This window comes from Emydura macquarii, unplaced genomic scaffold (assembly GCF_026122565.2).
Source record: "Emydura macquarii macquarii isolate MOO-44397 ecotype Brisbane River unplaced genomic scaffold, CSIRO-AGI_Emac_v2 contig_1253, whole genome shotgun sequence".
Lineage (NCBI taxonomy): Eukaryota > Metazoa > Chordata > Testudines > Chelidae > Emydura > Emydura macquarii.
Window position 1 is genome coordinate 96,142,008 of NW_027131390.1, and position 21,962 is coordinate 96,163,969.

Sequence of the window (21,962 nt, forward strand, 5' to 3'; positions counted from 1 at the left end):
TCTACCCCCCAGATCATAATCATGTTAATCTTTTCTCTGAATTCTCTCCAAATCATTAAAATATAATGTAGCTCAAAGAAATTCATACCAACCATTAAGAGCAGTAATTAGTTTCTAGTACAGGCCTTTTTAGCCATTGTCATAACAAGTGTCTAAGTCATGCCACTTAGAATGTCTTGCCTTTATCTTTTTGTTGTGGTTTAATTGTATTTGAATGTGATGTTTTGTTGTGTTTAATGAAAAAAATGTTTCATGTGAAATACTAGAAGTTACAATTACTATTAACACTTGCTAAATGTGAAATGTTTTTCTTTCTTTAAAAACCTTCCCATCAAGAAACCCTCTTTTCCCACCGTCCCTTTCACTGTCTTTAAATACCAATGATTCCTTTAGCTCCACTCCCATCACACAATTTTCCTGTATCTTAGAGTCTTGCTGCCAGATGAGAACATTGGACAGTGGGATAGGAACCTTCCCTCTCCCAGACTCAGGAAACCGGTCAACTGGACGATATGTTTCTAAACAAGACTCTACTTTAGAAACTGAAGTTTTCTTGTCTCCCAAACAAGCCCTTCCTTCAGCTCCTTCGGTAAAAGCCAAAACTCTTGAACGAGAAGTGCCTTCAACAGTGAAGAGCCAGGAATCTGTGGAAAGCATAATTAGTCATTCAACATCTGATCCTACCATGACTGCCAAAGTTGTACGACCTTTTCAAAGTCGCCTTCCAAAACCAGTCTCCACAGGTAAAATGTCAATTACATTGGAAATTAGATTCTTTCTGCCCTAATGTCTGGTTCCATTAAGAGAAGTCCTGTAATAATGGCATTAGATAACAGAAATGCTAAGTGTGTAGCAGAAAAGATTCCTTATGTGAATATATAAGGTTATCAAGTTGGTGACCTTAGCCAAATGGAAATTTGGTTGCTCATAATGCTTATCTGTATCTCCAAGTAAATTGTGCAAAATATTAAATCAAGAAACAATATTTGACAGAAAAATAGGGCCAGCCCTGAGAGATGCTGCACATTGGTGATTCCCATTGATTTGAAGAAGAGTTGCATGTGCTCAGCAACTTTCAGGATCCGGCTTTCAACTTGTTATCAGTGGCCATGTTGTGATATTAAATGTTAAAATAACACACTCATAAACCCTTGCTTTCCAAACTGCATTTGGAATACAAAGTATTTTGGACTCAGTGCATAAATTCTATACCAATGAATATTTGGTCTCAATTATAAATATAAGTCTTTTGATATGTTACTGCACTGTACAAATATATACAGTAGTAAAACACTTATTTTGATGTGTCAGCAAAATGTGTATTAATTATAACACATAAAACAATAGCCCAGAGAAGGAATGAAAGAAGCATTCTAAGGCCCCAATCCAGCAAGCACACACGTATATCTTTACATATACAAACTGAATTGAATATAGTCCCATTGAACTCAATGGGACTACCTATGTGTAAAAGTACATGCATGTATGCATGTTTGTAGGCTTATGACCTAAAAGTACAAATCCCGGTTAAAAAAAGGATGTTGTTTACACCGCAATATTTATCTTTCTAATTGAGTATTTTCTATACTTAAAATAGGAAATATTGTAAATACCATAGTAAATTAAACTGCTTTGGGTGGTGAATGAACACATTGTAATTGTTCCTAGTTCTGTATTATGTATTTTTTATATTACGGTAATGCCCAAAGGCCCCTGTTAAGATTGGTGGTCCTTGCCGTTAAAAAAACATAAGCTTAGATTCACAAAGGGGAGTTAGACGTCTAATGTTTAGGCTCCTTGTTGCCCAGTGGAATCCACAGCCCTGAGTTAGACACCTACGCTCCCTATAGAGTGCATGAGGAGAGCTAGGAACCTAAGAATGGGATTCACAAAAGTCAACACACTGAGGAGGGAGCTGCCCAAGATAGCGCAGAAGAAAGGGTGTGGCCTGAGCTCCGCCTCTCAAAAATCCCTCCACTTGGGATTCAAAGCCATGAACCCTCTTCTGGCACCTAAGTCAGCTCAGTCCTTTCTTGCAAAAAATGGTAGCAGCTGTTCCACCTCATGTATATCTTCTAGCCCAATGGTTAGAATATGGTGGGAGATGCAGGTTCAATCCTCCATCCTGCCAAATTTGGAGAAAAGACTTGAACCCATATTTCATACTTCCCAGGTGAGCATCCAAACCTATGGGCTATAGGGTTTTCTAGAGGCAGCTTTCAATCTCTCCTGTTGAAGCTGTTTCACTTTGTATGAAATACTTAAATATTCATTGGGCCTGAGAGAGTGATTATGTAGCCCCGTAGTTAGTGCACTCACCTGGGATGTGGGAGAGTCAGGTCCAAGCCCCTGCTTTAATGATTACATCCGAAGTAAGTGCATTAGCTACTGGGCTACAGGGCACAATGGGGGCTGTAGCTGCCACCACCTCCTTCTGTGTTAGTAGGTATCCTCTGAGAATACCCACTTGATTGGGCCCTGCAGGTGAGCTGGGAAGGGGAACATCTAGTTTGAAGATTCCACTGATATTTAGGGATGAGGTAGGTGCTGAGATCAGGATTTAGGCAGCTTTCTAGCATGCTCACCAGCAGAAGTTTAGATGCCATGGGCACTTACCAATGGAAATGTGGGTTTCTATAGGGTAAAGTAGCATTTGAGCATCGGCACTGAGGATCTAAATTTTGAGTTTAGGTGCCTAAAGTGACAGTTAGATGCATAAATCCTTTTGTGGATCTAGCCCTGTATAAACATACTAAGAGACAGTCCCTGCCCCCAAGAGTTTACATTCTAAGAAGAGAGAACTATTACAAAAACCCAGCAAAATATCTACCGGGATTAGATTAAGGATGCAATCTTTTTGTTAAAACTTTGTCAAGGCAGAATATTTATTGCAACTAAAAAATGACACTGATTTATGTAACTTGCATGAATCTGTATCACATTGCCGTCACACAAGAAGTCTCATGTAATGTCCATGTGAGGCAAGACATCAGATTTAAATTTAGTGTTAAGCCACCAAAGTGTGAGTCGCTAAATTGCTGTTATTTAAACTGAACCTAAGACTAAATAGTTTTTCTTATACATTCATCAGAATGTATAAGAAAAGGATTATAATTAAACATATTGGAATGTAGTTGATTAAGCAATATTTTCAGTGCATGATACTAAAGTGCAAACACATATTGTAGACTTTATTGCAAACTCCCCCTGCACGTTTTGAATCAAAGCTAAATTAAAGATATTTTAATACATATTATTTTCGAAAGAAATATATTGTTAATTAATGGCACAGCTAAGAGAGACTCAGAAGAGAAATCTTAGTTATAGATTATATGCTACATGCTTGAATAGCCACATGTGTGACCTCAATTCAGCAGAGTGCTATAGAGTAGACTCCATGATTAAACACTGTCATTATAACAAATTGAATAGAAACTGCAAGCATTGAATTGCTTCATAAGAAGTCAGTAGCAGTAAGATTGTACTGATCTTAATGCTAATATTCACCGCACCAACCTTGTAAGGTTTGTATCTTAATTAAATTGTCATGAAGAGATGTAAAAAAGTAGTATACATCAGATTGTGAGGTCAACTCATTCTTTCCTGGAATATTTTCATCTAACCCTTCTTCTTTACTCTGCTTCACCAAAAACACAATTATCATTTTATTCCATAAAGCACTATTTATTTTCTTAGATTATGGTTTCATATAATATTCATGTAGTAAATAAAAAACTACCTGATTTAGAAAATTTCTGGTAGTAAGGTATAATTTCCTATTTATGTCTGTGTCAACAAACTGAGTTTGCTGTGGTCTTCTCTATCAGAATATAAAATAGCAGTACAGCTCTTACAATAACTTTTAGGAAGCTGTTAGAACATTTTATTTCTCGTTTGCAAATAGTTTATATTTTAAGAGTCAAAGAGGAATTTTAAATTGTGTCTTGTCTTCGCTCCTCCTGATAACTGGGAAGTGTTCTGGGCAAGATTCTGTCACCCTGATATTGAACAGTACCTTACTATACAAGTAGTTCCATTGACGAATGAGATATTATTTGACATGAATAGAAGTATCAGAATCTGACTCCTATTTGAATACTGAATTACTACTAAACACAATCAAACACTGCTGTTAGTGCAATGATGATGAGATCCAGAAATTGCATAGTCTCTTTCTGAATTCAGGAATAATTAACCCTGCAAAGCAAGGGGGACATGAACAAATTCTGGTGACTTCTGCTTCCTTAGAGCATACTGAAAAAAATGTGGAAAACAAGAAGATTCTTCCAGACTGGAGCAGCCAGAAAGCTACTAAAACAAAGGTATAAATTGAAAGGAAAGCGCCAGTGGTGTAATTAACATATATATTCTAAAGTCTACACTTAACTGTAAAGAGTCAAAAATTGCTAAACATCATAAATATAATGAAAAGAATAATTAACAGACTAATAAATAATTATTTGTGTTTACATGCACCTTTTGTCAGAATGTTATCATTATTTAATAATAATACAATGCCCGCAGGTATGCTAGGTACTTTATCTCATGCTTTATAGACATTAATTATTTAAAAATTATTATCTCCAGGTATTTTATAGATGAGGAAATTGAGCTGCTGTTACAGGGTGGTATTTCTTTTCAACAGATTTTGGATTTTTGTTGTTTCTTTCTGGTTTTTTTCCTTTTGGAGATACTGTTCTTTCCTTTCCTAGATCTAGGTTTTGCTGTTGGTGTGGTATGAGTGCGAGTGGATGTAATGTAAATGTCGTGTGAAAGGTAAAATAATCTTTGTTTGTTTTCTCTCACGTTGTTAATCCCTACAATGATCTGTCTCTCTTTCAATCCTTCCCTGAAAACTATGAAAGGGACAAATAAGGAAATGAATTCACCTGGGTTGTTGATGGTTGCAGGGCTATGAATGATTAGAAGTGCCAGGTGTGTTGGAGGAACTAGTGCTGCAGATTAGCAAGTGGAAACCCTTGAGATATAAGACACGTTGGATGATTAAAAAAAAAAAAAGCCCCTCAAGAAAGGGGATGGTTAAACAAGGAAACTATGAAACATGGGTAGCAAGTAAGCCTCACACTAATGTGAGCTAAAATCTTTATGTTGGTTAGGCTGTAATTTATGCTAACCTTCGATATGTTTTATTTGACTGGTGCCTATGTTCCTTTATAAAGCCAGCCCAGACTCTTCATCCCCATCATATACACAGATAGGTTAAGTGGTTTGCCTAATATCACATGGGCCAGTCTGTGGCAGGTTCTAATTAGAGCACTGCTGCCTCTCATTCCAATACTCCTGCTGCTAGAATATGCCTCCTATCCAATAAGTAGCTGCCATTTTAAATCTCTGATGAATTGGGAATGAATAGGAAAAACTGACAGCTTCAAAATTGTTGTTAAGAAGTTCTCTTGTTTTAAAATATGTGTAAAAGTGGTTTAACCTAGTGATGGACAGATAATTTGGGTTCAGGTGATAATTGTATTTGTGGATCCTGCTATCTTCCGATTATCAATCACTCCACATACAAATACCACCCTATTCTGAGCTTAACTCTGCTGCTACTGAACTCCTAAATCTTCAGTGTTTCCCTGGAGTAGGGTTATTGGAACCAGGATTGCTCTTTACTAGGGATCTTCATTTCCGGAGGAAGCCATGAAGTCATCTGTGCCCCTCTACACAGAGTCCAGGGGAGAAGGAATCAATTGTGGAGTTTATTCCTTCCTCTACCACTCTTTCAAAAGATAGGAAGGGGAGTGTGACATTAAAATGACTGAATTGCTCACAGATGGTAAAGCCATGAGTGTTTTATGCTAGTCATTCCAAACAAATGTTGATAAAAACCTTTACACTGCACCGCACATCATTTGTTGTGTGAATGCCCTGCATGTTATAGACCTGCTATCTTAAAAATACTTCAGAGGTTTTAAAATTGTATGTGATGGGTACTTTATAACTGCAAATATATAAATAGATATATTACCTAAGGAAAGTGTGCAACTTTAAAAAAGTTTTACAGAAGGAAAGAAAGTAGGCTGGATTCTTCCACTGTTACTCACGTTGAGTAACAGCTTACTCAAGGAGTCCTGTTTAAACCAGTGGGATTAGGTGAGAAGTATGGTACTACTCAGTGTGAGTAAAATTGCAGAATCTGGCCCAGTATAAGGAGGATTGACTCTTGGGGCATATCTGGACAATAATATGGCAGTTTCCCATACTGTCAAACTTATGATTACATGCTGAATGATAATTGAGGTAGTTCACTTAGTAAATCAGTTTTTCTTTTCCTAATTGAACTACCTGTATGCACCCTGTGATTGAATGCAAAATGTTTTACATCCTAACAAAACACTCTGCCATAATGTATGTGTCATTCTCATTGTACTGTTGTTACTGGTGCAGGACAGAGCACTGCGAGTGTGCACGTATTCTGCTAGCAGCAGTAGTGACACTGAGACGGAGCCAGAATATGAAACAAATGACTTTGGAACTGCAGGGGAAAAGTTAAACTTAACAAAGAACAAACAAGGTAATTGAATATTTGTATAGTTCTCATTTCCATATTGACAATGGCTGATTATGTCTTTCATTGTGCTTGCCTATCTTATTTTCCCTTTTTAACTCTATATCTTTCTTCAGATGTAACTTTCCATTGTGTATTTTTTATTATAACGTGCATCATTTTTTCTGGTACACAATTCTTCCCACCATGGTCGTAAATCTAAAACATTTTTATTCATAAATCACCATGGTGAACTAAAAAGTCTTTAATTACATTATTGCAGCAAAAAATATATCAATATATATATTTATAAAGGTAACTTTTAAAAAATTACATAGTTTAGTAGTAGGTTAAAATAACCCAATGAGCCATGGACATAGCTTTCTAACTGTCATACGACAGTGATGCTGTTCACACTGCTATCATTAAGGCTCTGTCAGCCTTCCCAGTGTATATTGCCACTTTTCTGAGGATCAAATTCAATCTCAAGAACTCACTCTGAATTGAAATCCAGCATGAAAGCCCAAAAGAGAATTCCTTGGGATAATTTTTCTAAATTTTGAGGTGACTAAGTGCTGGATTGACAGCCCAGGAGATTGCTGTCCTCATTTGACCACCAGAATAGGCAATACATGAGTATCAACAGCAGTGGACGCCACTCTGCAATGAATGTTAGCTATATTATGGAGAAGACCCTTTGCAGTGGGAATGTCTGGGCCCATTCTGCCTTTGGTTTCCCTTCTGGGAACAATTCAAGGGAGTATATAGGGCCAACACAAGATCTGTGCCTCAATGAATGCACTTAAGCCCTGAGGGCCCGTGCATTTCCTGAGAACTTAAGTGTGACTTCAATAATGCATAGGTTTTGTGCTGGCAGATGAACTTGACCCAGCATATATAGTAGATATTGCAGTGATTAGTGCATTAAAAATGCCACAGGCAGCTAGATACTGCAGATAGACTATTACCAGATGCCATTTAGTGTCTACTAGGAGCGGGACTGAGTGTTTAGCATGTGCAAGGATAATCCACTTGGGTGTTTTTCAGCAACGAGAGTAGAGTTGCCAATTTTGGTTGGACATATTCCTGAAGGTTTCATCACATGACATAATCTTTAATTAAAGTTTAATCTTCAATTCCTGGAGAGTCCAAGACAATTCTGGAGTTTTGGCAATCGTAAGCGAGAGTGTGGGAAGTTGATTTTATTTATTTTTGGCACACTCCTATTTTTTTAATCTTTGGGTATATAAGAAATTTTGCAAATGATTAAATCAAATAGACACTCTTTATATTTTTCTAAAAAAGATATTGTAACACAAGAGAATCATGTTATTTTCTTAAATAGGTGTAGCCATATGTGCAATGCTTTCTTTATCCATAACAAATGTTTTGAAGGATTTTATCATGTGTAAATGCCTGCATTAAATGACAGCAGCCTTCAAATATAGTGACATCTACAGTGAATTAAAACCACCACTTTACTTAGTGGGCCATTAATTTACAAAGCTGGCCCATTGAAGTCGGGACAGAGAGAACCAAAATTCTGGTCTGTGATTGAGGCAGACAAAAAAAAAAACAAACCCTAAAATGTTGGTATAGCAAGTGATTGTTTTTCTTCTATGGTATCTCCATAGGACCAACATTTCTGTCTTGGTCACTTGAAATACAGTTTCTCAGATCATGTAAGTAATAACACTGTGCTTCTATTGCAACTTGCATCCAAAGATCTCAACACACTTTACTGACATTAACAGATTTAGCCTCACAACACCCGTGTGTGGGTGAGGTATTATTCCTGTTTTACAAATGGCAAACTGAGGCACGGAGATGCTCTAGGTACTTATATGGTTCCATAACTGTATTATCTGAGAGCCTCACAAACCTCACTACACTTCCATGAGGTAGGAGAAGTATTTTAATTCCCATTTTACAGGCAAGATATTGAAACACAAAGAGACTAAAGGCCTGATGCACAGCCCATTGAAAGACTCATTGATTCAATGGGCTTCGGATCAGGCTGTAATTTGACTTGCTTGGTTACACAGGAAGTCTGTGGAGCAGCTAGGAATTAAACCCAGGTATTCTGAGCCCTCGCCTCAGGCCTCAACAACCAGACCATCCCAGTTTTGATCTCAATTGGGTTTTCCATCAGTGTAACTCTGTTGAAGGCAACGGAGACAGTGTTGATGTTTTTTTCAAAACGTACTGGATATACAGCACTTCCTTCAGATAGAGTTCAAATTTGTCTAACAACAAGAGTCAGTAGAGAAACAAATGCCCCATCTAGAACTTCCTTCCCTTGTGCTCTCTCACAATGTTGCAGAGGGTTTCTTTGTTTTTATTTTTTAACATGGATTTCAGGCATAGGAATAGGGTGACCTGTGTTCTATTTCTAGCACTTCCACTTCCTGCATGGTCTTTAACAAGTTAATAGAGCCTGATTCTGATCTCACAAACATAGGTTTTACAACACTGTCTTCATTGCCAGTCAGTCCACTAATCAGTTTAAGACTTATAATACAAATGAAAAAGGTAGTTAAAAGAAAAAAATGTTCAATAGCAGGCCAACCAAAAAATAGGCATGTGCCCAAGGAATTTAGGGCAGGAAGGCTATTAACAAATTAAGATGAAAACTTAAACAAAATATATTTAAATAAAAAAACTTCTACACTGAAGTCAAATTAACAATCTCATCTACAGTCACAAAAAAAAGAAAATTAAAAATCTGGGATTTTCCCCTCTGCTTATCTTATACCATTTTACCTTCTTTAAGGATAGAAAGTCATTCTGAATTTTAAGTATTAACTTGGAATGTCCTTTTCCAATGGTTTTAAATCATACCTTTAACTTTTGCATAGTTTTTTTAGGCTTTTATTACCAACCACTGACCTTTCCAGTTGTTTTAAAGTATTTGCATTGCTATTAAAAATTACACTGTGATCCATTAACTGTACATGAACTTTCTCTCTAATTAATGTGCCATGTTTTTAAAAATCTTTTCATAGCTGAGCAAGAAGAAAATACTGTCAGAAAATCTTTTATGGGGAGCCCTATGTCAATCTTGGATTTATATCAGCACAGTCTCTATGGCCATTATGGAGAGGATGGACCTGAACAATTAACACATTACAGTTTTATTGAGCAGCTGAGTGGAGCTTCCAGTAAAGAAGGCAAAGCCAAAGAGATCCCTAGCGTGAGTTATCTTGCTTTTTATCATATTATCTCTTATGTACCCCAGGAATATATTTGTCTAGTTTATATTCGTTTTCTGCATACATCATTACTATTTACTGAAACCAAAAAGACACACCTGAAAATATGGCATACATTAATAGGAGAGTAAAGCAAACTAAGCACCTTTTTAAAGGAGGACACAGAAGCGTGGTGGTGATAGTCAGCCGTAGCTTACAGCAGACTTTGAAAATTTACCATTAGAGACAATCTGGAGCCCCAAGATTCATGACAAACTTCTACTTAAGTATAGCAGGAAAACACATAATTTCTCTTTGGCAATTCCTATGCTGCAGCTCGGAGTGTGCCTCCCAGCCCAGACAGACAGATACATGCTAGCACTGCTCGAGCTAGTGCTCTAAAAATAGCAGTGTGGACATTGCGGCACAAGCAGTGGCTCAGGCTGACCATCCAAGCTCAGATCCAGGGAGTCAGGTGGGCTTAGACTTGGGCATCTAGCCCAAGCTGCCTCCCCTTGCGGTGGCAACATCCACACTGCTATTTTTAGCATGCTAGCTTGAGCAGAGACAAGTCTGTCTACCTGGGCTGGGTGGCATGCTCCTAGCTGCAGTGTAGACATACCATCTGTGGCTGCTGCTCCACACTGAGTCAGCTTACAACAGGTTGCATTGCATTTAGTGCAGCATAGGCATATTAAATGTGTTTTGTTTTTTAATTCAAGTGCAAGTATACTATGGTTACCAACTGTTTTGTGGGCTCCATTAAATACCATCCTACAATCAGACACAGCTCTATTAAGACTAGGTCTTACCACCAATTTCTGTGCAAACTCCAATTGACTTAATCAAGAGTTCCCCAAATAGATTAGAGGCAAAGTATTATCCTTGTTATGGCAGTCTCTACCTACTTGAACTCACCCTACCTCTGAAATAAAATGTACTCTACCACATTCTCTTTCTCTTCCCCCGCCCCACATTCTTGCTTTCTGTGTCCTCCCCTCTCCTCCTCCCCTCAATACTTTCTCTCTTTCTCAGTGAGATACACAATTCCATGTATTAAAAGGGAAAATATATTCTATGGTAAGCAGTCATAGGTGCAATACATTTTTATTGACTGTTTTACAGATAACTTTTTCTTATGTGTAAACTTTTTATAAAAAATCTATTTCTGCAAGTATAAATTTTATTAAAAGAAACAGGAATTATATTTAAGAAACAAACTGAGTGGTGACTTGTATCCAAGGCTGCTGATGTATGTCATTTCTGCTCTGGGAATGCAGCAAATGATAGCTTCAAACACACTGATCAAGATCCCGCACAAATCTCATCTCTTAAACCTCAGTGCTTTATGGACAGAAAATTGTATTTTGCCCCACAGTAGATGTAAACCTGCTTGCTAATTTATATCATCCATAAAAGGTGGACTTCTGCACCACTTAATATCGAAGATGCCATATTTCTGAGAAGTGCAGACAGAGTGTATAGGGGAGGGTCCACAGTAGCCCTGAAGGTAGGCATAGAGAGGCCATTGGTGGCTGCTTAGAGGGTGGACAATTGGATCCATGATTACTTGGATACATTTCCTCCAAATCTCTTCCTATGGGTGCACAGGTAAATTGGCAGATATTTCTGACTATAGGCTGAAATAGTAGCTGTGGTGAACCTACAGTGCTACCCAGCGCCTAATTTCATACCATCTTTCCTGCCCACCCTGTAGAGTTCTCTGCAGAAAGATGGATTACTTGGACTTTTTGTGTGGAGAGGTGAAGTATTTTTTGCTCAACCCTGCCCATTTCCCTTTAAAATACGACTGGTGAGCATGTGCTTTCATTCTCCCAACTCTTCTCCAGCTTGGGCCTTTTGACCTCAGTTTCAAAAACGCAATGAAACACAAATAAAAGTAGGATGTGAACAGAGAAGCAGTGGCTAGAACCTGGAACTAATGATCCCGAAGTAGACAGCACCAACTGTCAAGTTAGGGACTTCCAGTCCTGCTTCTGCCCTGCCTACCAGACCCACAGCAACCAGGTCCAGAATTTCCTCCTGCACTGTAGCAGCCTCAAGGAGTTTGGAGGGGACATGCTTACGGAAATTTCTATACCCTCAGAGTTCCTTCTCTTAGGAGGCCACCACTAGCTACAGCTGAGGGCATAGGGTGTAAATCAGGGTCCTTCAGTCCCAATGTCCCTTATTCTCAACCAGACCCTCCCTGGAACATTGGTCCTTGTGGCCTTCAAATGGGGAGCAAGCCAGAAAGCACTTGCAGGGGGCAGACTTTGGAAAGCATTCAATTTCAGCTTTAGCTGGTGCTGCAGGAGATAAGCCTCCAGCTTGCATGCCTGCTCTTCGCTATCCATCCATTTGCCTCCCTCCATTGGGCCCGGAGCCACTTGACATCATTGTGTTCACTCAGCTCTGTGATCTGGACTTGGACATACTATTTTCTCATTAGCTGAATTGTCATTGGTGGTTAGTCCATCTTCTTCCCCTCTTGCCCTCGTCTTTGCAAGCCTTCATCTGCCAAATCCCTCATTCACATCCCATTGTGCTTCTCTCCTCTTCCTCTCAGTCCCACAATCCCTTTCCATCATCCCTCTCCCTCACTTCAACCTGACTACCTCATTGAAAAAACAGCTAAAACTAAATGATTATAGCAGAAATTAAATAAAAATGCTTATTTTTTTAAAAACTGAACTAACAAAACATCTACCATGTTATAGCTCTGTTCACTTTGATTGTGTATTGAATCTCTTTCCCACACCCTTTCTCTATTTGATTGTAAGCTCTTCTCAGCAGTGGTTGCATCCTACTATATAGCTGTACAGCATCTAGCATATTTTGAGTGCTATTGTAAATATAAACAAGGACTATAATAGAAAATAATGCAAGGGCCATTGTATGTGGCACAATGGGCTAGATCACAAGAGAAAAATAATTTTTCATCCTGGATCCCATTTGTGCACTTTGTTACACTTATAAATGAAATTAACAGCAGGATCTTATTCAGGTGGGGTAAGGTAATACGCCACGTTTATTGTGAATACAGAGATTCCAAAAAACAATTGCCTACACACCCACCCACACACAGTTCTGCAGGAGGGATATAATTACCAGCCTCTGTGTTGCTTGAGTATAGCCACTGGCCAGATGGATCAGGCACAAGGATGGAGCCGGGCTCTGTCGGTTGCAACAAGATGCTCCTTGGAGTTTGCAGCATGAACCCAAAGTCCTCATCTTTTCACCCCATCTTTATAGTAATCCACCCCCATTCAGGTCTATGGATTTCACCATGTCACAGGGTCTTTGTGTTTGATATGATTATCAATTTCTCTTTATGTTATAAATATGACAGCTTTCTGTTATTCTTCCGTTCCTGTTTCACACTTTGCCTTGTTCCTGTCCTTGGGTGTTAACTCTTCTGTGTTCCAGGATTATCTTGGTTTGCGTTCTTCGACCATCTGGGTTGTAAAAGTTTTTAAAACAAAGCATCTTCCCTCCCTCCTGCTGCCATGGAGATTTAGGGTTGCCGCCTTTCTGTTTCCTTATTTTATACAAACTCAAACTGCATTCACTCCTCAATCACACAAACTAACTTTTTACTTCTAACAGAACATTCTTAAATTCACTAATTGGGATCACATACCCACCAAATACTACATTCTACAATCTTGGAAAGAAAACAGATACCAAGGTAGCATTAACCATCAATATGGGTTCCACTGACATTCATTATCAGAGACCAATTTACAGTGGATGTTCCTTCATTTACACAACAAATGCATTCCTGATAGGCATCAGACATGTACATGTTATAGCAAAAGGGCTTCAGGATGTTCCCGGCATTCTTGATAGGCCTCGGACACTTACATGTTATAGCAAAAGGTCCTCAGGATGTTCCCAAACAAACATACATAAGGTCTGAGGAACATGGCTCCAAGGTGTTACAGAATGTTAAAGCAGGATGTTTCCCATGCATTTGTAAACACAATTACAGCCCTAGAAGCCCAGGATGCTAGGATGTCTAAGTGACAGCAGAATAAACATCAGGATGTTAAGCTATCACTGTTGCTCTTTCTTGTTAGATTTCAGTGTATTAGACCATCTCTATAGTGGAGGTCTCAGACAGTGGTTTAGATTTTAGTTATCAAACTATTGCTCTCAGCCTGGCCTATGGCCTGGCCTATAGCTTCAGAAAATCACTGTACAATTCCATAGAACTAGCAGTATCTGTTAAATAACAGAGAGCATTAAAGGTTAGGTCCAAAGTGCACAGTCAGAATTACATGGGGGAAGCTTTCACAGCTCTTACCTACACTGTGCCTTCAAGCCAGTGCTATGAAATCTGCACTTTACTGAACACTAAATTCACTCTCAAACTTGGAAAGAAAAATCCTGACACCCACTTTGTTTTACCATCGACCAATGTTTATCTGATGACTAGAAGATGTTCTGACTTTACATTAGAAAAACAGGGGGAAAGAAAATGACACTAGAATAATAATAAAAAGGATAAATGAGGAAAAACAACCATTTAATTCCTCATCTTGAACATTTAGAGATTCACAGCTTAATTATATAGACATGATGAATTGTCTCAAAAAATATATTGCAACTCTGCCATTGCAGGGCCAAGGTCTTTTGCTATTAATAGAGCAATCAGATATAGTTGTCTTATATCGAATGGATGAAAAGTTGCATTTGTTTTTAATTAATTTTTTTCTCGTACATTATTTAAACATGAAAAATCTCTAATGCACAAAATCAACATTAGGTTAAAGTTAAACAAAACTCATTGAAATGGCCTTAAGGACCTTGTAAAAATGCATCATTAAACTAGAACACAGCAGGTATGTCTCAGCACCAGCATTTATCATGCATTAAGTTGTTGGGGGGGAGGACTTTTAGATTACTTTTTGAAGATTTGAACCAGTGTTCAAAAACAGTATTGCCTTTCGGTGAACGGTGAAAGCTCAATAAAACTCAAGGGATTTGCCTATTAGTATTAAACTCTTCAGAATGACAAATGAGAAGCAGTGACCATGAAAAGCAGGTTGCCCCTGAACTCCTTGTTTGAACCAGCACAGCAATTTTTTCTCAGCTGTAATTTGTCCGCCAAAAGAAGATCCATAGTCTGTTTAAATTAGACTTCTGTGGCTTAGAACATTACTCACAAAAAAATGGGGAATACCAGCAACAAGGACCTATGTCAACGATTCTGAAAAATCAGGCAAATTTTGGAAAGCAACTGTGATCTATAATGTGGCCTTCTAAAAAGAAAGTGGTATGTGCCTGGCATTTAATTCGTGAATGATATATGTGAAGACTTTAAAAAAAACGTCATGATGGACAGAATGAGTTTACCCTGCTTGTCAAAAGAGCAGTGTGCCGTGGCAGTACCTTAGCTCAATTAAATTGGACTGTGAGGCACCACTAGCAAGATGGTGGTTACAGACTCCATGCTGTAATGAGACATTTTGGAAGGAAGCTCTGCTAACCGGGAACTATTGTAGTTTGATTTGTCTCCCCTCCCCCCAATACACATTCACCAATGCTGCCCCCAAAATACACACACACACACACACACAAACAAACATATTCAGTCACCAAAAGGGTATTTACATAGCAAGAATAGAATATAGAATTAGAATATAAAGCAATCAATAGACAAAAAACCTTTCTTATAGAGGGGGAACTAAACAGACTGTTTGAGAAACTACACATTGTTTCTAAGGATGTAAAATAAATATTTAATTTGCTCAATCCATTCTTTGATCTCAGAAGTCCTAAACTTTCTGTTCTTAGAAACGATATTTAGTATCCACAAATTTCTGCTTACCAGTAATAGATCATTTTAAATCAGCTAGGAAAATGTAGGCATGCCAGGAAATTCTGAAATACTGAGATACATAATTTCAAACAGAAGATTATTAAAGCAAACTGAAGGATGTGGATAAAACCTTCATCTAAATTAATAGGATTAATATATTTTTCTAACATGAGGATTTTTGCTAATTTCAGTGTTTCAAAAGTGGGAGCACAATTATTTTTACACACAGTAGTTAAATTTGATTTTTAATTAAACAATAACTGATCCAATTTAATGAACTCCTATAGAATCTGTACCAAAGACCGTCAAAGTCAGTGGAAAGACACTCATTGATTATGGTGAGCTTTAGATCATATCCATAGTATACAGAATACTGCTTCTATTGCCTGTGGCAATAACTGACAATACCCTAAACCACCTGCTGACATCATGCTCCAGTTACACAGAAATCTGAATCACGACAAAGCAGAGATGGAAATATTATTTCACAATTTGCGTTAGCTCTGTGGGTTTTTATAAAAATTAATAAATCACAGCATGTTTTAAAGAACTCAGAAATTAAGATACCTGTTCCTCACTTTCCCCTGTTGTTTGTACAGAACAACTTAGTACAATGTGGTGCTGGTCCATGACTAGGGCTCAGGTGCTATGGCAATACATCTAATAATTAACTATTTTTATTGCCTTCTTCCTTGCTACAGAGAAGCATATCAGTTGGTTTATCATCCTTATGACCCCAAAACATCATGAAAAATATATGTTGATACATATCTCTGGCTCTATCTAGTGGAGTCATGTGTTTTTATTTAATATGATCATTCTTCTTTTCTTTCCTCCCTATGTGTTATTCAGTTGGAATCAAGATTTTTTCTTGCTTGTATTTCAAGGTATGACTTAGTGAGGGCAGAAAAGATAGGCTCCTTTGTAGAAGAACAGGGATGAAATGTTTGTATCCATTGCAAGCTTGGAAATCTGTTTTTTCCTCAATTACAATGATGTACATGTGAACACTGACTTTTCACCTCACAATACAGTGTTTACTACATCAATGATTTAATTATAGGCCCCAATTAACTAAAGAGGCTTATTTGTGGATAAGTGAAGTTATGCTCTTTTTTCCTGTGCAGCAGAGTGCCTGTGTATTGTACAGCTGATTCATGAAGGAAATTTGATGCTCAAATCACCGTGTCTTGCAATTCAAGTAGGTTTTAGAGCTAGCTGGCAACTATGGGCAGAGGAAAAACAAATATATTAACAGAGAAGCCAAGTGCAGTTTTGTCTGTTTATGAATGGAATCAGCATGGCAACATTCCCAGATAAACTCAGGAATTTTTACAAGTGAGTGAGTTGATTGAGAATTAATGGCATGTCTCGTACTTGTGAGTCTTCTAAAGTATCATATTAACACAATGGAGTATCCAAACAAGTACTTACAAAATTATGATGATGACTAGTAATTGTACAATGCCTGCCATCCTCAAAGATCCCAAAGCATTTAAAAGCAATAATGGGACAATCCAGCACCACTGAGTTGCAGCTGTACTTGGTGTTAGGAAGCAGCATGGAAGCAGGAAGTTCTACCCAGGGATCCATGGGAGTCTAATTGGTGGAGGCTGCACTGAATCATCACCTTTCCATCTAGGCCTATTCAGTTTCTTAGCAGCCCCAACTACCTCCAGATCCTTCTTTGGAGCTGCATTTTCAAGCCGTTTGTGTGACTAGTGCCAGCCCTGCCCTGGCAGACTTTATCTTTCTGGCAGTTCGCAGCCTGAGTTCCTCCTTCTCAAGGAGAACATCAGGCCTGTAATATTTTATAATGGTGCAGTAGTTTGGTTCATCACAGCCAAAACTGGGCTTATGAAAATGTAGCTTAATTTCAGTCTTGGAGTTTATCTGATGATTTTGTCGTTGTTCTTGCCATGGTCATATTGTCATCTTAGCCAGAGCACTTAATCTATATGTGCTTCCACGTAATAAAATGGGAATAATTTCAGTTATTCCACTGAATATGGAGATTGTTTCACTGGAGATTATGAGGCATAATTATGTTTAAAGAGTATGTTGAGAACCTCAGATGAATAATGCAATATTTGTTCCATCAAGGAAAACAGAGTCTGGATAATTACACAATTTAATGTTGAATCTATTGTCTTGGGAGTCTCATAAGAGTGACATTTTCAATGACAAAACCACAGGATCATGATCTGATAAGATAATGGACTTCACTGTGCCACTCATGGGACTACTGCAAAATTAAAAAATATATCATCTTAACCTCAAGTCTGATTTGGCTGAGTGTGGAAAAACATTAAATTAGAAATAGATTAGGAGGTCTCTGGACATCAACAAATTCCACATTTCACATTTTTCATAGGATGAGTTCTCATTTCACTATCTCTTCTATGCTACTGAGTCTTTTATTCCTAATCAGATCCAGAAACTACTTAAAATATGGGAATTGTTTAAGAACACTTTTCTAGATGCCCAAAAGGCCACAATTGAGGCAGAAAGACATATTGGTTAAAAAAACAACGTGGTTAAGAGGGAAAGTGAAGACAGAATATATATGTGTCTTCTAATATATATTTCTAATAAAATAAATTCTAATAAAATAAATTCTAAAAAAAATAAATAAAATAAATAGAAGGGAAGTCAGAAGGTAGGAATTGTAGAAAACTGATAAAGGAAGCAAAGGGACACAAGGAGAAATTATGGCCAGCAGAATTAAGGACAATAAGCAGGTGGTTTTTTAAAGTGTATTATGAACAAAAAGAATCCAAACAATGATATTGGTCCATTACTAGATTTAAAGGGTAGAATTATCTATAATAATACAGAAAAGGCAGAAGTTTTGAATAAATATTTGTTCTGTATTTGGGAAAAACCGATGATGTAATCATATCATATTCTTTGCATTCCACTAGTATCTGAGGAGAATGGTGAACAGCAGTTACTAAAGTTAAACATTTTTAAATCAGCAGACCTGGAGAACTTGCATCCAAGAATTTTAAAAGAGTAGGCTGAGACTACTCAGTGAGAGACTCACTGGACCATTAACGTTAATTTTCAATACATCTTGGAGCACTGGAGCAGTTCCAGAAGGGTGGAAGAAAGCTAATGTTATGCCAATATTTTAAAAGGGTAAATGGATTACCCAGATAATTATAAGCCTGACAGTCTGTCCTCAATCCTGTACAAAATAATGGAGTACCTTAATCAATGGGATTTGATTAATAAATAAATAAAGGAGGATAATATAATTAAAGCAAATCAACATGGGTTTATGAAAAATAGATCCTATCAAACTAACTTGATATCTTTTTATTACAAAATTACAAGTTTGGTTGATAAAGGTAATACTGTTGATGTTATATACTTAGACTTCTGTATGGCGTTTGAATTGGTACCACATGACATTATGATTAAAAACTATAAAGATATAAAATTAATATTGCACATATGAAATGGATTAAAACCTGGCTAACTGATAGATCTCAACATTTAGTTGTAAATGGGAAATCATCTCTGAATGGGTGTATTTCTAGTGCAGGCTGTCAGGGACGGATTCTTCACTTGTGCTGTTTAACATTTTTATTAATGACCTGGAAGAAAACATAAAATCATCAATGACAAAGATTGCAAATGACCCAAAAATTGGGAGAGTGGTAAATAATGAAGAGGACAGGTCACTGATATAAAGCAATCTGGACCTTTTGGTAAAGTGGGTGCAAGCAAACAATATGTGTTTTAATATAGCTAAATGTAAATGTATATATCTAGACACAAAGAATATAGTACATAATTACACGATAGGGGACTCTATCCTGAAAGCAGTGACTTTGAAAAAGGTTTGGGGGCTATGGTGTATAATCAACTGAACATCAGCTCGCAGTGAGATACGGAGGCTAATGTGATTCTTAGATGCGTAAATGGAATCTTAAGTAGGAGTGAAGAAGTTATTTTACCTCTGTATTTGACACTGGTCTGACTGCTGCTGGAACACTGTGTCCAGTTCTTGTATCCACAATTCAAGGAGGATATTGATAAATTGGATAGGGTTCAGAGAAGAACGATAAGAATGATTAAAGGATTAGAAAACATGCCTTATAGTGATAGACTCAAGGAGCTCAATCTAATTAGTTTAACAAAGAAAAGTGAAGAGGTGACTTGATTACAGTCTTGCATGTATCTACATGGGTAACAACTATTTAATAATAGGCTCTTCAGTTTAAGGATACCTTTCAAAGAAAGGTATGCTATGATCCAATGGCTGGAAGTTGAAATTAGACAAAATCAGACTGGAAAGAAGGTGTACATTTTTAACAGTGAGGGTAATTAACCATTGGAATAATTTACCGAGGGTCATGGTGGATTTTCTATCACTGGCAATTTTTAAAACAAGATTGGTTGTTTTTGTAAAAAATATGCTCTAGGAATTATTTTGAGGAAGTTTTATGGCCTGTGTTATACAGAAGGTCAGACCAGATGATCACAATGGTCCCTTCTGGTCTTGGAATCTATAAATAATATCTTGTAATTTAAAGTCAACTTTAAAAAATAAAGTGAAAAGATAACAAAACAAGCAACTGAAGAATGCCAGGCAGTTTCCTGACATTGAAAAGAAATGTTGTGGGGTGGAAAATGCAGATTCTACTCTTGACTTCAGGATCCAACTTCAAAGCAATAAAAAAACTACATTTATATACAGACTCGCTCCTCCCTCTGTCCCTTCTGAGGTGAAATAATTGAGATTGGTCAGACTGCTAAGAGTTGTAGCAAAATAAATAAATGAAATAAAGTATCTACCAATGGAGGCAACAGAAACAAAAATCCATCACCAACCAAGTTTTTTTCTCCAAGATTTAATTAAGGTCTTAGAGAGGCTTGGTTATAATAGAAAGAAAGAAAAGATTTTTCACAAACATAGGATCCAAAAGAGAAAAAAAATGAAACTGTTGCTACAGCCTAGTTCTGTAGCAGCTAGTGTAGAGCTGTGTCCAGAGACCTTCTTTACACTGGGGAGACTGGGGCCTGTAATCCTCCACTGGTGCAGCTACTGCTGGGGCAGCCATGGTGGAGGCTGTAGTGTAGAGAGGACTCTGGCATTTTCAGTAACATGTCATCAAACCCTGCTTCGACTGACCCGCCATGTTGTATCAATGCTCCCTTTGTTTTATGTTTGCTCCAATGTACCTGTCCCATATAAGGTTGCGATTTTCATCCAAGGATTGCTCGAGTTCTCTAAAACATTTGGGGAGTTGGTGAGGGATAGGAAGAGATTTGGATTATGTGAAGGGGTGTGTGACCAGCAGGCAGAGAGGCACCTCCTTGTTTAGTTGTGGAGAGTGAAGTAACTGAGCAAAGTTGGACAACTGAGAACTTAATTTCCATGTTAATCTTAGGGATGAGACAGAGGTAATGCAAGGCTCTATCTAAATTAGGAAAACTGGTTTTCCACAGGTGTAGATCATGGTGTAGATAGGACTCAGGCATTTTTTTGCCATTGTGCCACCTAATCCTACTCAGAGCAAATTCCCAAATGATTCACACCACCACAAATGGAATATGCTTAAATTATTAGGGTGAATTTATTTGCTGTGCTTGTGCTGTATGGCAGCTTTTGGGGGCTGCCCTGAGCTGCAGCACAATGTGCTGCAACCCTTCCCAGAGCACAGTTCTTCTGTTGGGGCTTGCAAGAGGATCCTTGGGAGGCAGCCTTGCGGCTGTCTCCACACCCTCTGTACTTGGGGAATCTTACCCAGTCCAGATAAGAGGCTTTTAGGGTCCTTTATACCACTCCAGCATAAAAGGACTGGAGTGGGGCTGAGGATGTCACCCTCTTTTTTTTCCCCACTCCCTTTGTTATTTCTTCATATATGTGTCTCTAAATAAGAGTTTTCTTTGTTGCAGTGTTGAAGGAAGGGTAAAGACCAGGAAATGGGTATGAAGGACATGAGAGCATACAGGTTTGGGGGGGAATCTAACAAAGTAATGCAGGTGGCAAAGTTTTTATGGGAAGGCTGAAGACAAGTGGGATGTAGGTGTGTGTAAGTGGGGCTAGAACTTGACAGTCCTGGCTGAATGTTTGGAAAATATCCTGGGCCTGATTCTCCTCTCACTTGCATCCATTTTACACTGGTGTAATTCGTTGATTTCAGTAGTTACTCTTGCCCCATGCTGCTGTAAGGGAGAGGAGACTAAGGCCCTCTCTTTCCTGTAAGCTCATTCTGCCACTCTTACTCACACTGAGCAATGCCTTGCTCCCTAAAATGCCCCATTCATTTCAATGGGACTGCTCACTGAGTAAGAGCTTTTCCTCTCTGTAAGGGTGAAAGAATCTGGCCCTTTTTGACTAAGGAAAACTTACCCACAGAAGCAGAAGCATTCTCTATTTTGTCTAGTGCAGCCTGACCCCATCTGGTCTTAATTTACATTATTT

The 21,962-nt window shown here is 38.0% G+C and overlaps 1 protein-coding gene across 3 annotated transcripts in view; it reads left to right on the forward strand.

Moving 5' to 3' along the window:
- The window catches only part of NCKAP5 (NCK associated protein 5), a 567,200-nt gene that overhangs the window by 523,023 nt on the left and 22,215 nt on the right, over positions 1–21,962 (forward strand). For all 3 annotated transcript variants that reach the window (XM_067549546.1, XM_067549544.1, XM_067549545.1), the window contains 4 exons: positions 429–743; positions 4,186–4,322; positions 6,406–6,532; positions 9,511–9,698. In XM_067549546.1, coding sequence (XP_067405647.1) covers positions 429–743; positions 4,186–4,322; positions 6,406–6,532; positions 9,511–9,698 — 767 coding nt within the window. The remainder of the gene's footprint in view (positions 1–428; positions 744–4,185; positions 4,323–6,405; positions 6,533–9,510; positions 9,699–21,962) is intronic.